The following is a 14,669-nucleotide window of genomic DNA, read 5'->3' as shown; positions in this document are numbered from 1 at the left end:
GGTTTGCCACAGGGCTTTAAGTGGGTCCATGATGGCATCATGCAGAGGTAGAGCCACTCTAGATGGGCCCGCTGGCAAGAGAGGCCGTGTGTCACCTCCTTGACCACCTCCGCTTGGATCCATAGGTTCGAGGCTACCCATTTCAATAGATCCTGGTAAGCCTTATGGTCATCTGGAGGTGGGGAAGAGGAGGCTAATATTGGACAGGGAGCCTCAGTTGATTCCTCAGCACCCACAGGAGCATGCAAGGCTTCCTCTTGGGGCTCGGTGCCATGTTTGGTACGGGTTCTAAGGTATCCATGCACGTTACCGGGGTCGCCGTGGCTTCCAAGATGACCGAGTAGGACTGTCTTTAAGAGGTACCCTGAGGTGGGGGGAACCCTCATGGGTTCCAAAAGGACCACTGCATGGGGGGTGGGCCCCATGGATACAATGGCCAGGCGCCTGAGTGTACTGAAGAACTCAGTACCGAGGTGGGATGAGAGCAGCCCAGGGAGCAGTGGAGTCAGTAGCATCAGCAGGCAGAATATGACCCCACTTCCGAGTCCGATGATGATGAGCTGCGCTGTGGAGACCAGGGTGGTGCCATGCCACTTGGTGCCAGAGAGGGTCGCTGAGGAAATCTTACAGCTGTCCACGAGGTTTCCCCTTGGAAAGCTGTCGCAGCACCGGGTGAAGAGCTGGCGGCAGTTCTCTTCTGCTTAGGAGCACCGTCGGTGCTGGGTCCTGACCCTCTGAGGAGCCCGGTACCGGTCAGGTTAAATGGCACCGCAAACTGGTGGAGGAGTCATAGGACGCTGCGGTGCCATAGATGCAGGCATCTGATGATGAGGCACTGGGGACAAAGAGCGGCCTGACACAGTTCTTGGTCTCTGCCTCTCTCCCCTGTTCTTTGGCCTCAGAGATCTGAACTTCTCCTGGGGCTTCCGGCGTTTCTTCTTGGGCACCAAGGAAGATGATCGGCGCTGAGAGACCCCGGTAAACGGAGGAGCGCTCTGCACCGAGGCCAAGTTACTCACTCCCTGTCTGCGTGTGGCTCTGAAGCCAGTCTTAGGACCGCCTCCTTCAATCAAAAAGCTCGGTCCTTCTGAGTCTGGGGTTTGAAGTTATTGCAAATATGGCCGTGGTCTTTCCTATGAGCTTCCCCTAAGCACTTGAGGCAGCTCGAATATGGGTCGCTCAAATGCACTGACTTACTACACCAGGTGCAAGGCTTGAACCCCGATGACCGAGGCATGCCTCACACCAGACCAGTGGATAACACCATTATCAAAAGCTCAAACTAGCTAGAACTACTAAAAAACTACACTTACTACTAGAACTACAGTAACTATTTACACTAAGACTGACAGAAAAAACACTAAGAGAAGGAATTGCCTAGGAGGCAATGGGGGTTCCAGTAACCGTCATGGGTAGGGTGACCAGATGTCCCAATTTTATAGGGACTGTCCTTAGATTTGGGGCTTTGTGTTATATAGATGTTTATTACCCCCTATCCCCGTCCCAATTATTCATACTTGCTGTTTGGTCACCCTAGTTAGGGGTGGTAAGAAGGAACTGAAAGGGTGCGGGGTCGACAAGGATCTTGATACTGATGCTGCAAGCACGTGACACAAGGGGGTGCTAGAGCCAACCCAACGGATACCACTAAGGGAAAAAATTCCGGCAACTGTGTAATTGGGGCACATACCTACATTGCAATGGACATGTGCAAGCACTCGAAGAACAATATAAATTAACAGGCTGGAAGAAATGTTTTATGGTTAAAGCATAGAACATGGGATTCAAGAACTCCTGTGTGCCGTTTCTGGGTCTGTTGCAAACTCACTGTGTGGCCTCAGACAGGTCACGTAGGCCAAGCATTTAAAAAATAGCCACTGATTTTAAGTGTCCATCTTGAGACAACTTGATTTTTCAGAGTTGCTGAGCACTGACCCTGGTGACTTCACCTGACTGGAGTTATGGATGTTCAGCATCTCTGACAAGCAGGCCTAACATGTCTCAAGTAGGACACTCATAAATTAAGTAGCCAAAATGTACTTCTCTCTCTTTCAGTTTCCCATTTGTAATATGGGGATGATACCAATTACCAAAACTGGTGTGTGTGTCAGGGGAATTGCATGGACACTTTTAAGGCTTCCCACCTTATTTTTTTTTTAACTATGAATTTGTCAGAATTTTGAAACAAGGTAACAGGGAGGGAGGGGAAGAAATTGTAAAAACAAATTTTTCTCTCTCTCTTTTTTTAATGTCAAGATTTGGAATACTGTTAAAAATCTTGCAATTCAAAACATTTGACCAGCTCTCTGATGAGATAGTCATGAGGACTCCATCCTGCAACCCATATTCTTGTCAGTATTTCCACTGAAATCAATGGGCTTGCTTGCATGAGAAAGGCAAGCAGAATTGGGCAATTAATTCCTTAATGTTTGTGAAGCAGTTCAGAAGGCATTACAGAAATACAGAGCATTATTATATCCAGAGTACAAAGCATTAAATCCATGTCACCAAAAGGATTTCCTTTCTACAGTAAATGTCAAACCTGACTTTTAAAAAAATAATAAAGTAACAAAACATGAATTACTCAATAAAAAGAGGCTCCATTAAGCTAGATTCTCATGTAAAACACATTAACCCATATCACTATTACCAATACAATACTTAGATACAATCTGTAATTAAAATATTCAGTCTTAGAGTCCAGGCCTGTAAACACGTATCAAATGCTTTCTATTTTATGTAGTCCTACTGATGTTAAAGGGATGACTGAAGCCAGTAAACACTACACCCTGTGGTAAGTGTTTCCAGCGCCTGGGACTTTAATTATGGATTATATTTCTTTTCTTATAAAATCTTTACTGAATATATTTAATTGAGAAGATAAGGATACTAGACTTAACTGAAGCTCTTCATTCATCCTTCAGGCTTTTTCTTATATAAAGTTCTTCACACACTCCTCCTAGTGTACTAATGACCTAGCCACAGCTACCTTTCCTCAACCCCCTTATTCCCTTAAGGATAAGTACATGAGTCACCATTCCAGTTCACTCCTAGAAAGTTTTCCCTTAGCCAAGTGTGAAAATGCCTGCTTCTGCCAAATTATGTATTCTTGTTTTATGAAGTGAAGTTTTTGCCAAAGTTTCTGCTTCTAATATCAATATAGTTTCATGTTCTTAACATACAACTGACTATGACAATAATGGCTGTAGCAACAGATTCAGCAAGGATACCATATTTTGCCTAGACCTTAGCTAACAAGAAAAGCGACAAATGCAAAGTAATGCACATTGGAAAACATAATCCTAACTATACATACAAAATGATGGGGTCTAAATGAGCTGTTACTGCTCAAGAAGGAGATCTTGGAGTCTTTGTGAATAGTTCTCTGAAAACAACTGCTCAGTGTGCAGCGGCAGTCAAAAAAGCTAAGAGAATGTTAGGAACCAAAGGGATAGATAATAAGACAGTAAACATAATAATGTCTCCATATAAATTACCCGCACCTTGAATACTGCATGCAGTTCTGGTTGCCCCATCTCAAAAAAGATGTATTAGAATTGGAAAAAGTACAGAGAAGGGCAACAAAAATGATTAGGGGTATGGAACAGCTTTCATATGAGGAGAGATTACAAAGACTGGGAGAGTTCATCTTAGAAAAGAGACAACTGTGGGGGTGAGGGAGGAAGATCTGACAGAGGTTTATAAAATCATGAATGGTGTGAAGAAAGTGAATAGGGAAATGTTATTTACCCTTTCACATAACACAAGAACCAGGGCTCAGCCGATGAAATTAATAAGCAGCAAGTTTAAAACTAAACTAAGCAAGTCTTTGTTCACACAATGCACAGTCAATCTGTGGAACTCGGTGACAGGGGATGTTGTGAAGGTCAATGGTATAACTGTGTTCAAAAGAGAACTAGATAATTTCATGGAGGATAAGTCCATCAATGGCTACTAGCCAAGATGGTCAGGGATGCAACCATGTGTTCAGGGTGTCCCCTAAACCTGGCTACCAGCTGGGACTGGAAGACAGCAGATGGATCTCTGAATAATTGCCCTGTTCTGTTCATTCCCTCTGAAGCATCTGGTACTAGCCACTGTCAGAAGACAGGATAAACCGAACAGGCTAGACTGAACATTGGTCTGACCCACTATGGCCATTCTTTTGTTCTTATGACAGGCCTTTTAGAGGGAGATTATATATATAGAGAGAAAATGATCATAGGTTGTAATAACAGGACAAACTCCAATGCAAATGCAGGCCAACTGCCTTTCCTCATTAACAAGACATATATTTATATGTTTCTATTTTTTAATGAGAAATAAAGGAATTGTTAATTCTAAATGTACAAAGAGAGCTGGTCAACAGTTTTTGAATTTCAATTAAATTCTTTTCCATCAAAAATTTTGGTAAATTTTCCACCGAAATTTTCTGCATTTTTCAACTGATGAATCTATTAAACTCTCTCCTTTTTTTCAAATGCTTAAAAATACCTAGAATTAAGACTAACTCTTATCCTCAAAGGTTGTTATAAAAGCTATGTTTGATATTCTATTCACTCTACATGCCCGATGTTTCTGGGCAACCTTTTAGGTGTTTTACCTGTTGTATGAGAAGAAGTTACCAATGCCTTCGTGCTACTTAACAGAGCAACAGTAGTTGGTTTGGTAGCTGCTGCTGAAGTCGTTGAAAATCTTGCAGTGGTTTTGCTAGGGGCAGATGTTTTGGGAGGATGTGTAGCTGGGATATTTTCTCCAGTGATTTTAACGCTAGCTGTAGTGCTAGTTTCCATTGCTTTTGTAGTTACCCCAGTGACATAGGCCAGTGACGTGGTAGCAGCAGTTTGAATCTTGTGAGTTTTCGTAGTAACAGAATGATCTGTAGTTGGCACAGAATGCGGTGGTCCAAAAGTCACATCTGTTGACAGTGTAACAGTTTTCCCCGTTAATTCCACATCTCTTTGCCTTGTCGTATTTGGCAAGATACTGGTCGATGTTTTTGCCACCTCAGTGTGTTGGGTATTCTTGCTCAGACTTGTAGCAGCTGTTGTCAATAGCAAAGTTGTCTTTTCAAAATGGTCCCCCTTGGAAGTGAAGGTTCCCCTTGTGGAGCTCTCTGTTATAAGTGGGGAAGCTGATGTGGATGAAGAGTGACTGCTGAACTGTTCCATAGGTTCAGTCTGAAGAGGAAGTGGTCCTGTGGGTTTGAAGCTCGTGCTCTCGTTCAACTGGTGTGGTCTGCTCTGATTACTGTATTGTCTGGGTGTACTCCCATAGAACACAGCAGTGGATAGCTCCATTCTGTGTGTCTCTTCTGATGTAACCATGGACATGCTAGTTTGAAACCTGTCACCATCCTGTAATGCTGAAGAGGGTGAAGAAAATGGAGGTAATAAGGATGATAATAATGGAGATGAGGCAACTGATGAGGAGGTGGATAAAGATGACGACAAAGATGGTGGTGGAAGTGATGATGGTATCACCGATGAAGGAGATGGTAGAGAGGACTCGGATGATTCAAATGAGTGAGGTGGCGATGGCGTTGAAGAAAGCAAGCGATATAATGATGACACCGAGGAAGAGGATGGAAATGCTGATGAAGATAATGATGAACTGCCAGTTGATTCGGCGCCAGTGTAAAACAGAGTTGTATTTTGTACATTGACTGTAGAGGAGTAAGCTGGCATTTTGGAAGAATGTACAAGTAAAGGCTCCGTAGACGGAGCAATTAAATCCTCGTCACTTGATGTTATGTTATTTCCTCTGCCCGGGACCACAAAAGATGAGGATTGTACTAAATCTGAAGAGTTGGAAATTTCTGCATAAAAAGTGGAACTTTCTGATGATTCGGCAGAGGTGCTGTTATTTGATATAGACAGTAATGTCCTTTCTCCGCCTCTGTTGAATGTGGTTGAAATGTACATGCTGTCAGTGCGAGAAGCAGAGGTCCTTTTCTCAGTGTCGATGCTGCTAACTGGTTGATGGCTACTTGCAATGCCTGGAATAGAAGAAAAAAATTAAAATGACAGTAATATATATCAAAATATTTTGGCATTTTACTGAAATTGTACGTCTGATACGTAAAATTTACTAGTCTGTGTATTGGTCCATCCAGTCCATTAGTCTGTAAGGAGGTTATTTGCCAGTGAAAACTAGCCTGAGTGCAATGCTTTTGCAAATGTAACTATGTGCTTATGACAATATTGTAATTTTTTAACACATTCTGAAATGTTAACCTCAAACTCTTGCAGCACTGAGTCCCACATAGTAACGTTCATTAAAAAGTATTTTTACCTCTTTTCAACATGTTGCCTTTTCACATGATAGAGCATTGTGTCCTCTTTTCTTGTGTTTTGTGAAACAGTAAATAGAAAAGCACATTTGTCCTCTATATCATTCAGAATGACCTTATCCTCTAACTCTCTTGCTGCATTCCAAATTAAGTAATACCAGTCTTTTTTAAATCTGTTTTTGCACAGAAGAATTCTCATGCCTCCACAGGATTTTCAAAGACATGTTCTATGTTAGTGTATGTAAAATAAAATAATGTCTTATAAAAATTCATTGATCAAAGATTTCATAATCAGGAACTCTCAAAAGTATAACATATCTCTTTCAAAAAGTCAGTCCTGGATGACACAGAATATTAACATTTTAGGTACAGTTAGTCATAGCAATGTCCTTAGAAATATAGGGTGGGATTTTCAAAAGCCTTCTCATAGACTATAAGGTCAGAAGGGATCATTATGATTATCTACTCTAACCTCCTGCACAACGCAGGCCACAGAACTCACCCATCCCCTCCTGTAATAGACCCCAATCTACGACTGAGTTATTGAAGTCCTGAAATAATGGTTTAAAGACTTCAAGGGACAGAGAATCCACCAGCAAGTGACCTGTGCCCCATGCTGCAAAGAAAGGCAAAAAACTCTCAGGGCCATTGCCAATATGAATTGGCCTAACTCTGCTCTGACTGAAAACTCCCATTAACTTCATTGGGAACTGAGTTAGGCCATCCAGGAGCACTTTTGAAAATACCACCCATAAAAAATAAGGTAGAATGCAAATGAATAGCATATCTACCAGATTTTTTATTAATACTAGCCAGTCAAGAATCAGAGTTTCAATGTTAATAATCCTAGCTGGCTGGATGCTTACCCCTTTGGAAAGATTCCCCAGAAAGTGTGAGCTTGGCTTTGATTCAGTTACTCTAGATTAGTGGCTCTCCACTTTTTTTCATTTGTGGATCACTAAAAAATTTCAATGGAGGAGCGGACCTCTTTGTAAATCTTAGACATAGTCTGCAGACCCCCAGAGGCCCAGAGACCACAGATTAGAACCACTGCTCTAGATAGCACATGGGTATATGGAACCACCCTCTGTTTGCACACACATATGCAAAGTATTTAATGCACTGGCGAGATTTTGTATATAAGATACACATTCTCAAGGTAACGTACACACAAAACACTTACTTGAAGGATCATTTTGGAAAGACGAGTAAGTTGGTATCTTGGAAGAATGTATAAAGAAAGTCTCAGTTGAAGACCCAGTGAAAGCCATATCATTTGCTGAGATACTCGTCCCTCTAGTCTCTGCCATCGAAGAGGACTGAATTAATTCAGAGGAATTGGTAATTTCTGTATATGAAGAGGAGTTTTCTGTTGCATGGGTAGATGTGCTATTTGTCAGAGATCGTAACATCCTCTCTCCACCTCCAGTTAACGTAGCTGAACTGTACATACTGTCAGTATACGGACTGGACATCCTTTTTTCTGTATTTGAGCTGCTAAGAGACTGATGGTTACTTCCAATGGCTGAAATGGGATTAAAAGGCAGAAATTAAATGTTATATGCACAAATCAGACTGGATTTGTGAGTTCTATAATAATTTTACTGGAAATACAGGGCCAAATAAATCTCACCGATAACTCCAGCAACTTAAATGGAGCTACACCTGGGACTAATTTGGTTTATAAAGACTTTTTACAAAAATAATAGTTGTGTCTGAATCACTGAGTATTTATAAAAACAATGAGAGTTCTGTGGCACCTTAAAGACTAACAGTTTTATTAGGGCATTTATTAGTTTCATGCATCTGACGAAGTGGGTTTCTGCCCATGAAAGTTTATGCCCTAATAAATCTGTTAGTCTTTAAGGTGTCACAGAATTCTCGTTATTTTTATAAAAACAATATAATTTCTATTGATTGAAACCTTTGTAAGCAGGAATTTCTAAGGATGAAAGGAGCTGACACAATGTAGGTCAGCAGAGTTGGAATGATGCATTAGAATAAACTATATGACCTGGACTAGCCAGGAAGTGAATAGTCTTCTACAGTAAGAAGATGTGGTCAACTTCCTATACTGTTAGCACTCTGTTAAATACCAACTTATGCATACCACTTACAAATATTGCACCTGGCAACTGCAGTGGTTTTGAATTTGTTAGTGATAATAGTATGTATAACCCACACTCGGGAGGAATGGGAGAGAAATCTCTTCTTATCAGAATGAAATTTTTGAGTTCAGAAAACTCACTGGACGCATCATTTGGTGAAGACAATGTTGAGATCTTGGAAGAATGTGTAAGCAAAGACTCGGTTGAAGGCTCCGTGAAATTGGCATCACTTGATGAGACATTGAAACCTCCAGTCTGTGATACAGAAGATAAGAACTGGGTTGAATCTGACGACTTGGCCACATCTATATTATGAGTGGAGACTTCTGTTGCTGCAGTTGACATGCTACTGTGAGTTTGAGATCGGGATGTCCTCTCCCCGTCTCTGGTGAATGTTGTTGACACGTACATACTGTGAGTAGGAGTACTAGAAATCCTTTTTTCTCTATCTGAAATTGTAACTGATTGATGGCTACTTCCAACACCTAAAAAAGGGATTAAAATCTGAAAATTAAATTTTTATAAATGCATATCTTGAGCAGAACTTCTATTACAACAACACTTCTTCTCTTCTTCAATACACACACACACACAACAGGGCATCTGAAAACAAATCTGGAAATTATTCAGTCTTTAGAACATTATAATTATTTAAAAGATAGTTGTCCATTAAAACCTGCAGCTTAGATTCCTCTCACTGTCCCAGAGGAGAAAGGTGGCAGAGAGCGTTGGATCCTGACCCACAATGGCCAGCAAAAAATTCAGTAAAATGGGAGTACTTGCAGCGTATGGTACTGCTGGACATGAGCAATTTTGACAGAATCTGGCAGAGGAAAAAACTGTGACGTTGTGGAGGAAAAAAAATGGATTACTAATTTTTGTAAGTGATTAAAATATTCAGAGCACTGCTAGAAGAGAAGGTTGGTCCAGTGGTTAGGGTGCTAATTCGGGACTTGGGAGCCACATATTTATTTCCCTGGTCTTTCGCGATCTTCCTGTATGACCTTGGATAAGTCACTTGGTTTCTCTGTGCTCAGCTCCTCATCTATCAGACAGAGATAATAGCCCTCCCCTACTTCACCAGGACATTGGGAGGATAAAACATTAAAGATTGTTAGGTGCGCAAATATTATGGTAATAGATGCCATAAAAGGACCTTTCACAGGCATGAGTCTGAGTTAAAGAGCAACTGATTCTTTAATAAAAAGGGTTCACTTAGTTTTTGGGGGTGAGAAGTTCTTCTGTATGGTTTTTAAAACTGTGCAATAACCAGCTGGGAATTGCAAAACTCACCAGCAAGATCATTTGATGAAGACGAATGAGTCGGGATCTTGGAAGAATGTACAAGCGATGGTTCCGTCAAAGGTTCAGTGAAGTCACTTGACGTGATATTACTTCCTCCAGTATGTGCTGTGGAAGATGAGGGCTGGCTTGAATCTGAAGACCTTGTATTTTCTAAGTTAGAAGTGGAGTTTTCAGTTTTATCAGGTGATGTGCTGCTGCTGGTTAGGGACCATAACGTCTTCTCTCCACCTCTGGTCAATGTTGTTGAAAAGTAAGTACTGGTGATATGAGAATCAGAATCTTTTTTTTCTGTAGCTGAGATGCTATCTGGTTGGTGGCTACTTTGAGTAGCTAAAATATGATAAAGAAAAATTATAATTTCATATGCATAAATCCAAACAAATGGAAGAATATTAAAACAGAGGAAATTTCAATCAGGAGCAAATGCTGCTTTGGAAAGACATGAACACATCCTATTCAGTAATACCTGAAATTATTCTTTGCAAAAAAAGATTAGAGCCATGAATAATGCCACCAAAAAAATAATTGTAGGACTAACAAGCTGCATGTTAACTTCACGATCCAGTTACACTGATTTGCTTTGCATGCTACTGGCACTTACACAAATTATAAAACTATAGAAATAATGTCAGTCCAAGGACTGGAAATTCTTTTTCCTGTATTTCAGCTGCTAAGAGACTGATAATTATTTCCAATGGCGGAAATAGTATTAAAAGGTGGAAATTCCATATTATATGCATGAATTAGAATGAATGTGCAAATTCTATAATAATTTTGCCTTGAAATACAGGGACAAATGAATCCAGTGTGTAACTCCATTAACCGAAAAGTAAGTACACATGGGATGAATTTTGCTTATGAAAAATAGATGAAGAAAAAATAGTTGTATATAGATCACTGTGTATTTAAAAAACAAAATCTTTTCTATTGATTGAAAACTTTAGTATAGATAAAACAACTGTCATTAGAGCTTGAATAATGTCTTAGAATCATTATAATCAAAGTGTGACCCAAACTAGTCAGATAGTGGGCAATCTCCTACATCAAGAAGATGTGATCCACTTTCCTATGTTGTTGCCTTAACAACACTTGTAAACTGATTTTAAATGTGTATATATATATATAGAATCATAGAATCATAGAGTTGGAAGGGACCTCAGGAGATCATCTAGTCCAACCCCCTGCTCAAAGCAGGACTAACCTCAGTTAAATAATCCCAGCGAGGGTTTTGTCAAGCCGCATCTTAAAAACCTCTAAAGATGGAGATTCCACCACCTCTCTAGGTAACCCATTCCAGTGCTTCACCACCCTCCTAGTAAAAAACTTTTTCCTAATGTCCAACCTAGACCTCCCCCTGCAACTTGAGACCGTTGCTCCTTGTTCTGTCGTCTGCCACCACTGAGAACAGCCTAGCTCCATCCTCCCTGGAACCCCCTTTCAGGTAGTTAAAGGCTGCTATCAAATCCCCCCTCATTCTTCTCTTCTGCAGGCTAAACAAGCCTAGTTCCCTCAGCCTCTCCTCATACGTCTTGTGATCCAGCCCCCTAATCATTTTTGTTGCCCGCCGCTGGACTCTCTCCAACTTGTCTACATCCTTTTTGTAGTGGGGGGCCCAAAACTGGACACAATACTCCAAATATGGCCTCACCAATGCCGAATAGAGGGGAATAATACACATACACATATGCACACATATATATACATACACACATGTGAAAGCAAATCTGGAAATTGTTCAGTCTTTAGAAAATGACTATAATTTAAAAGAAAACCATTGAATGAAACTTGTGGCTTAGATTCCAGTGGCTAATGCAGAGGAGAAAAGTGGTAGAGAGTGATGGAACCTGGCCCTAAATGGACAGCAAAACATTCCCTTCGTGAAGCGAAGGTCTCAGCTGGCTTCTGCATCAACTCCCTCTCACAAGCAACCTGGAAGGTGGAGTACTGGATGCATATTGGAGCTGGCAAGGGGGCAGGGCATAACTGCACTACATCAAGTCTCAATAGGTTTATGAGACAACCAGCTGGTGTAAATTAGAGCAGCCCCTAAACTGCTCTAAATATTGCGGCTGGGCCTGGGCCAATGCATACGCACAGAAGTATGAGGGAGATGTAACTTTGCTCCATGACAATTTCCCCTTCTCCTATGCTGAGCAGACCTTGAACACAGAAACTTCCACCTTTATAATCAGGAATCTTTAGATGTGTTAACATCTGGGTATGAAGTGGTTTCAAAAAGCCATAAAGGGTGTCACTAAAGCGAAGTCTGAGCATTGAAGTTGATGATTGAAATTAAACACCTACAGAAATATTTAAAAGTACAGTGCACAAATGCAGTTTAAACGTAAGCTATCAAGATTGCATGCCTTCTCCAATCCTGCTAGTTGGCCAAGACTCACTAAGGGCCTGAGTCTCTCCTCTTATTTACACATAGGGTAGGTCTACACTAGAAGCGCTACATCGGCGCAGCTGCACTGTAGTGCATCTGGTGAAGACGGGAGTGTCCTCCCATCAGCATAATTACTCCACCTCTGCGAGAGGCAGAAGCTATGTCAGTGGGAGAGCATCTCCTGCCGACATTGCACGGGTGCGGACAGCGCTTGAATCGCTGTAATTTGCGTCGCTCAGGGGGGTCTCTCTTTCACGCTCTTGAGGGACGGAAGTTAGATCAACTTAAGCGGCAGTGTAGACCTGCCCTGAGTAAAACCTTCCTCTGCAAGTTGTCCCATTCAGCATAATGGGAGTACTTGCAGGGCATGGCACTGTTGGATGTGAGCAATGAGGGAGGGGCAAAATCTGGCAGAGAAAAACTGGTATCATTGTAGAGAAAAAAATGGCTTTGTTAAAGCAATTAAAATATTAAGCTCTCTGCTAGAAGGGAAGGCTGGTCCAGCTAGTGGAGTGCTTGCTTGGGACTTGGGAAGCCTGAGGACAAGTCCCTGCTCTGCTACAAAATTCCAGTGTGACTTGTAACAAGTCTCTGTGCCTCCATTTCCCATCTGTAAAATGGGGATAACTGTACTTCCCTGCCTGACAGGGGTGTTGTGAGGAAAAATACATTAAAGATTGTTGGGTGCTGAGATACGAAGGTAACAGAGGCCATATACGGACCTGGCACCTCAGTCCCTCCTATTCTCTGCCTGTGGCACTTAATATTCTAGTATCCTGCGGGCTGTAACACTTGGGTCTCATTTCGGTCACTGGGTTAAGTGAGCAGGTGCTCGATGGTGTTGGTAGCCTGTGATATACAGGAGGTCAGACTAGATGCTTTAGTGGTGCCTGTGGCCTTAAACTTTGACTCTCTGGCCTTTGCTGGGTTTGAGTTACTAAAGAGCATCTGATTCTTTAAAAAATGGGTTGACTGAGTTTTCTAGAGGAAAAAGGGCTCTTTTTATCATTTTTTTTTAAAACTGCACTAATAAGTTGGGAACCACAACACCCACCTGCAAGATCATTTGGTGAAGACGAACTTGGGATCTTGGAAGAATGTATAAGCAAAGGCTCTGTTGAAGTCTCAGTAAAATTACTTGATGAGATATTACTTCCTCCAGCCTCTGCTACAGAAGACGAGCGCTGGGTTAAATCTGAAGACGTGGTATTTTCTAAGTAAGAAGTGGAGCTGGCCGTCACATCAGGGGATGTGCTGCTGTTTGTCAGAGACCTTAACGTCCTCTCTCCACCTCTGGTGAATGTCGTTGAAATGTACATATTGGTGGTATGCAAATCAGAAGTCCTTTTTTCTGTAGCTGAGATGCTAATTGGTTGGTAGCTACTTCCAATAGCTAAAATGGGATTAAAAATTGAAATTAAATATGATATGCCCAAATCTGATTGGATTTGTGAGTTCTACAAGAATTTTGCCCTGAAATACAGGACCAAGTATGTCCCGCATATCATTCCATCAATTTAATGGGAGCTAAACATGGGGTGTATTTGGCTTATAAAAACTAGATCAAGAAAAACAATATCTGTATATAAATCACTGGATATTTAAAAAAAAATATTATTTTCTGTTGATTCAAACTTCAAAAGAAGGTCTCTTCCAAGCATGAAAGGTACAGACCACAATGAATAAGACAAGTCATTAGACTTGGAATGATGCATTAAAATTATTATAAATAATGCAGACCCAAACTAGCCAAGTAGTAGACACTCTCCCATTAAGAAGATGTGATCCACTTTCCTACACTCTTCGCTTAACAACACTTATTCATTGATACATATACACGCTGCATAGGAAAACGAATCTGGAAATTATTCAGGCCTTAGAAAATGATAATTACGTAAAAGAAAACTATTGAGTGAAACCTGTGGCCTAGATTCCACTAGTTGTTCCAGAGCAAAAAGGTCACAGAGACTAGAACTCTGTCAAAAATGGATTTTTTAGCTCTCTGGGAATTCAAAAAAACAAAACAAAGCTTTGGGCTGACGAGACAATAAATTACTTGAAATTTTTGGCGAATTGAAAAGTAAAGAAAAAAATTAATTTCAGCTGAACAAAAATGTTTCATTTTGATTTCAAGCACTTTTAAAATATTTCTGCTTTTCAAAAAATAAAATTGAAGGAGATTTGTAAATGAAAAGTAATTTCAAACTGAAAAATCAAAACGCTTCATTTAAAAAAATGTCTAAATGAAACGTTTTCACTTTTTTGTAATTTTGTTGGGTTTTTTACCTGAACAAATCCGTGAAACTGACATGAAATCACGATTCGTTTCAGTGTCGCCAAATCTTCATTTTTCACAGAAAAAGGTTTCGGCCGAAAAATTTTGCCCAGCTCAGGCAGACAGAGTGATGGAACTGGGCCCTAAATGACCAGCAGAGAATTCCCTTGGCATAGGGGAGCTCTCAGCTGCCATAGCTGGCTTCTATGTGAACTGCCCTTCACACACAATCTGGAAGGTAGAGATTTGGAGGCACGTTAGGAATGGCAAGAGGGCAGAACAGGGCATTACTTCACTACA

The 14,669-nt window shown here is 40.9% G+C and overlaps 1 protein-coding gene across 1 annotated transcript in view; it reads right to left on the bottom strand.

Moving 5' to 3' along the window:
• HEG1 (heart development protein with EGF like domains 1) overlaps positions 1–14,669 on the bottom strand; it is a 51,132-nt gene that overhangs the window by 31,820 nt on the left and 4,643 nt on the right. The window contains exons 4-8 of the mRNA XM_067549606.1: positions 13,149–13,487; positions 9,694–10,035; positions 8,541–8,885; positions 7,476–7,817; positions 4,604–5,998 (exon numbers count right to left, since the gene is read on the bottom strand). Of these exons, the coding sequence (XP_067405707.1) occupies positions 4,604–5,998; positions 7,476–7,817; positions 8,541–8,885; positions 9,694–10,035; positions 13,149–13,487 (2,763 nt within the window). The remainder of the gene's footprint in view (positions 1–4,603; positions 5,999–7,475; positions 7,818–8,540; positions 8,886–9,693; positions 10,036–13,148; positions 13,488–14,669) is intronic.

This window comes from Emydura macquarii, unplaced genomic scaffold (assembly GCF_026122565.2).
Source record: "Emydura macquarii macquarii isolate MOO-44397 ecotype Brisbane River unplaced genomic scaffold, CSIRO-AGI_Emac_v2 contig_1253, whole genome shotgun sequence".
Classification (NCBI taxonomy): domain Eukaryota; kingdom Metazoa; phylum Chordata; order Testudines; family Chelidae; genus Emydura; species Emydura macquarii.
The sequence above is the reverse complement of the archived record's forward strand: the minus strand, read 5'-3'. Positions and strand labels throughout refer to the sequence as shown.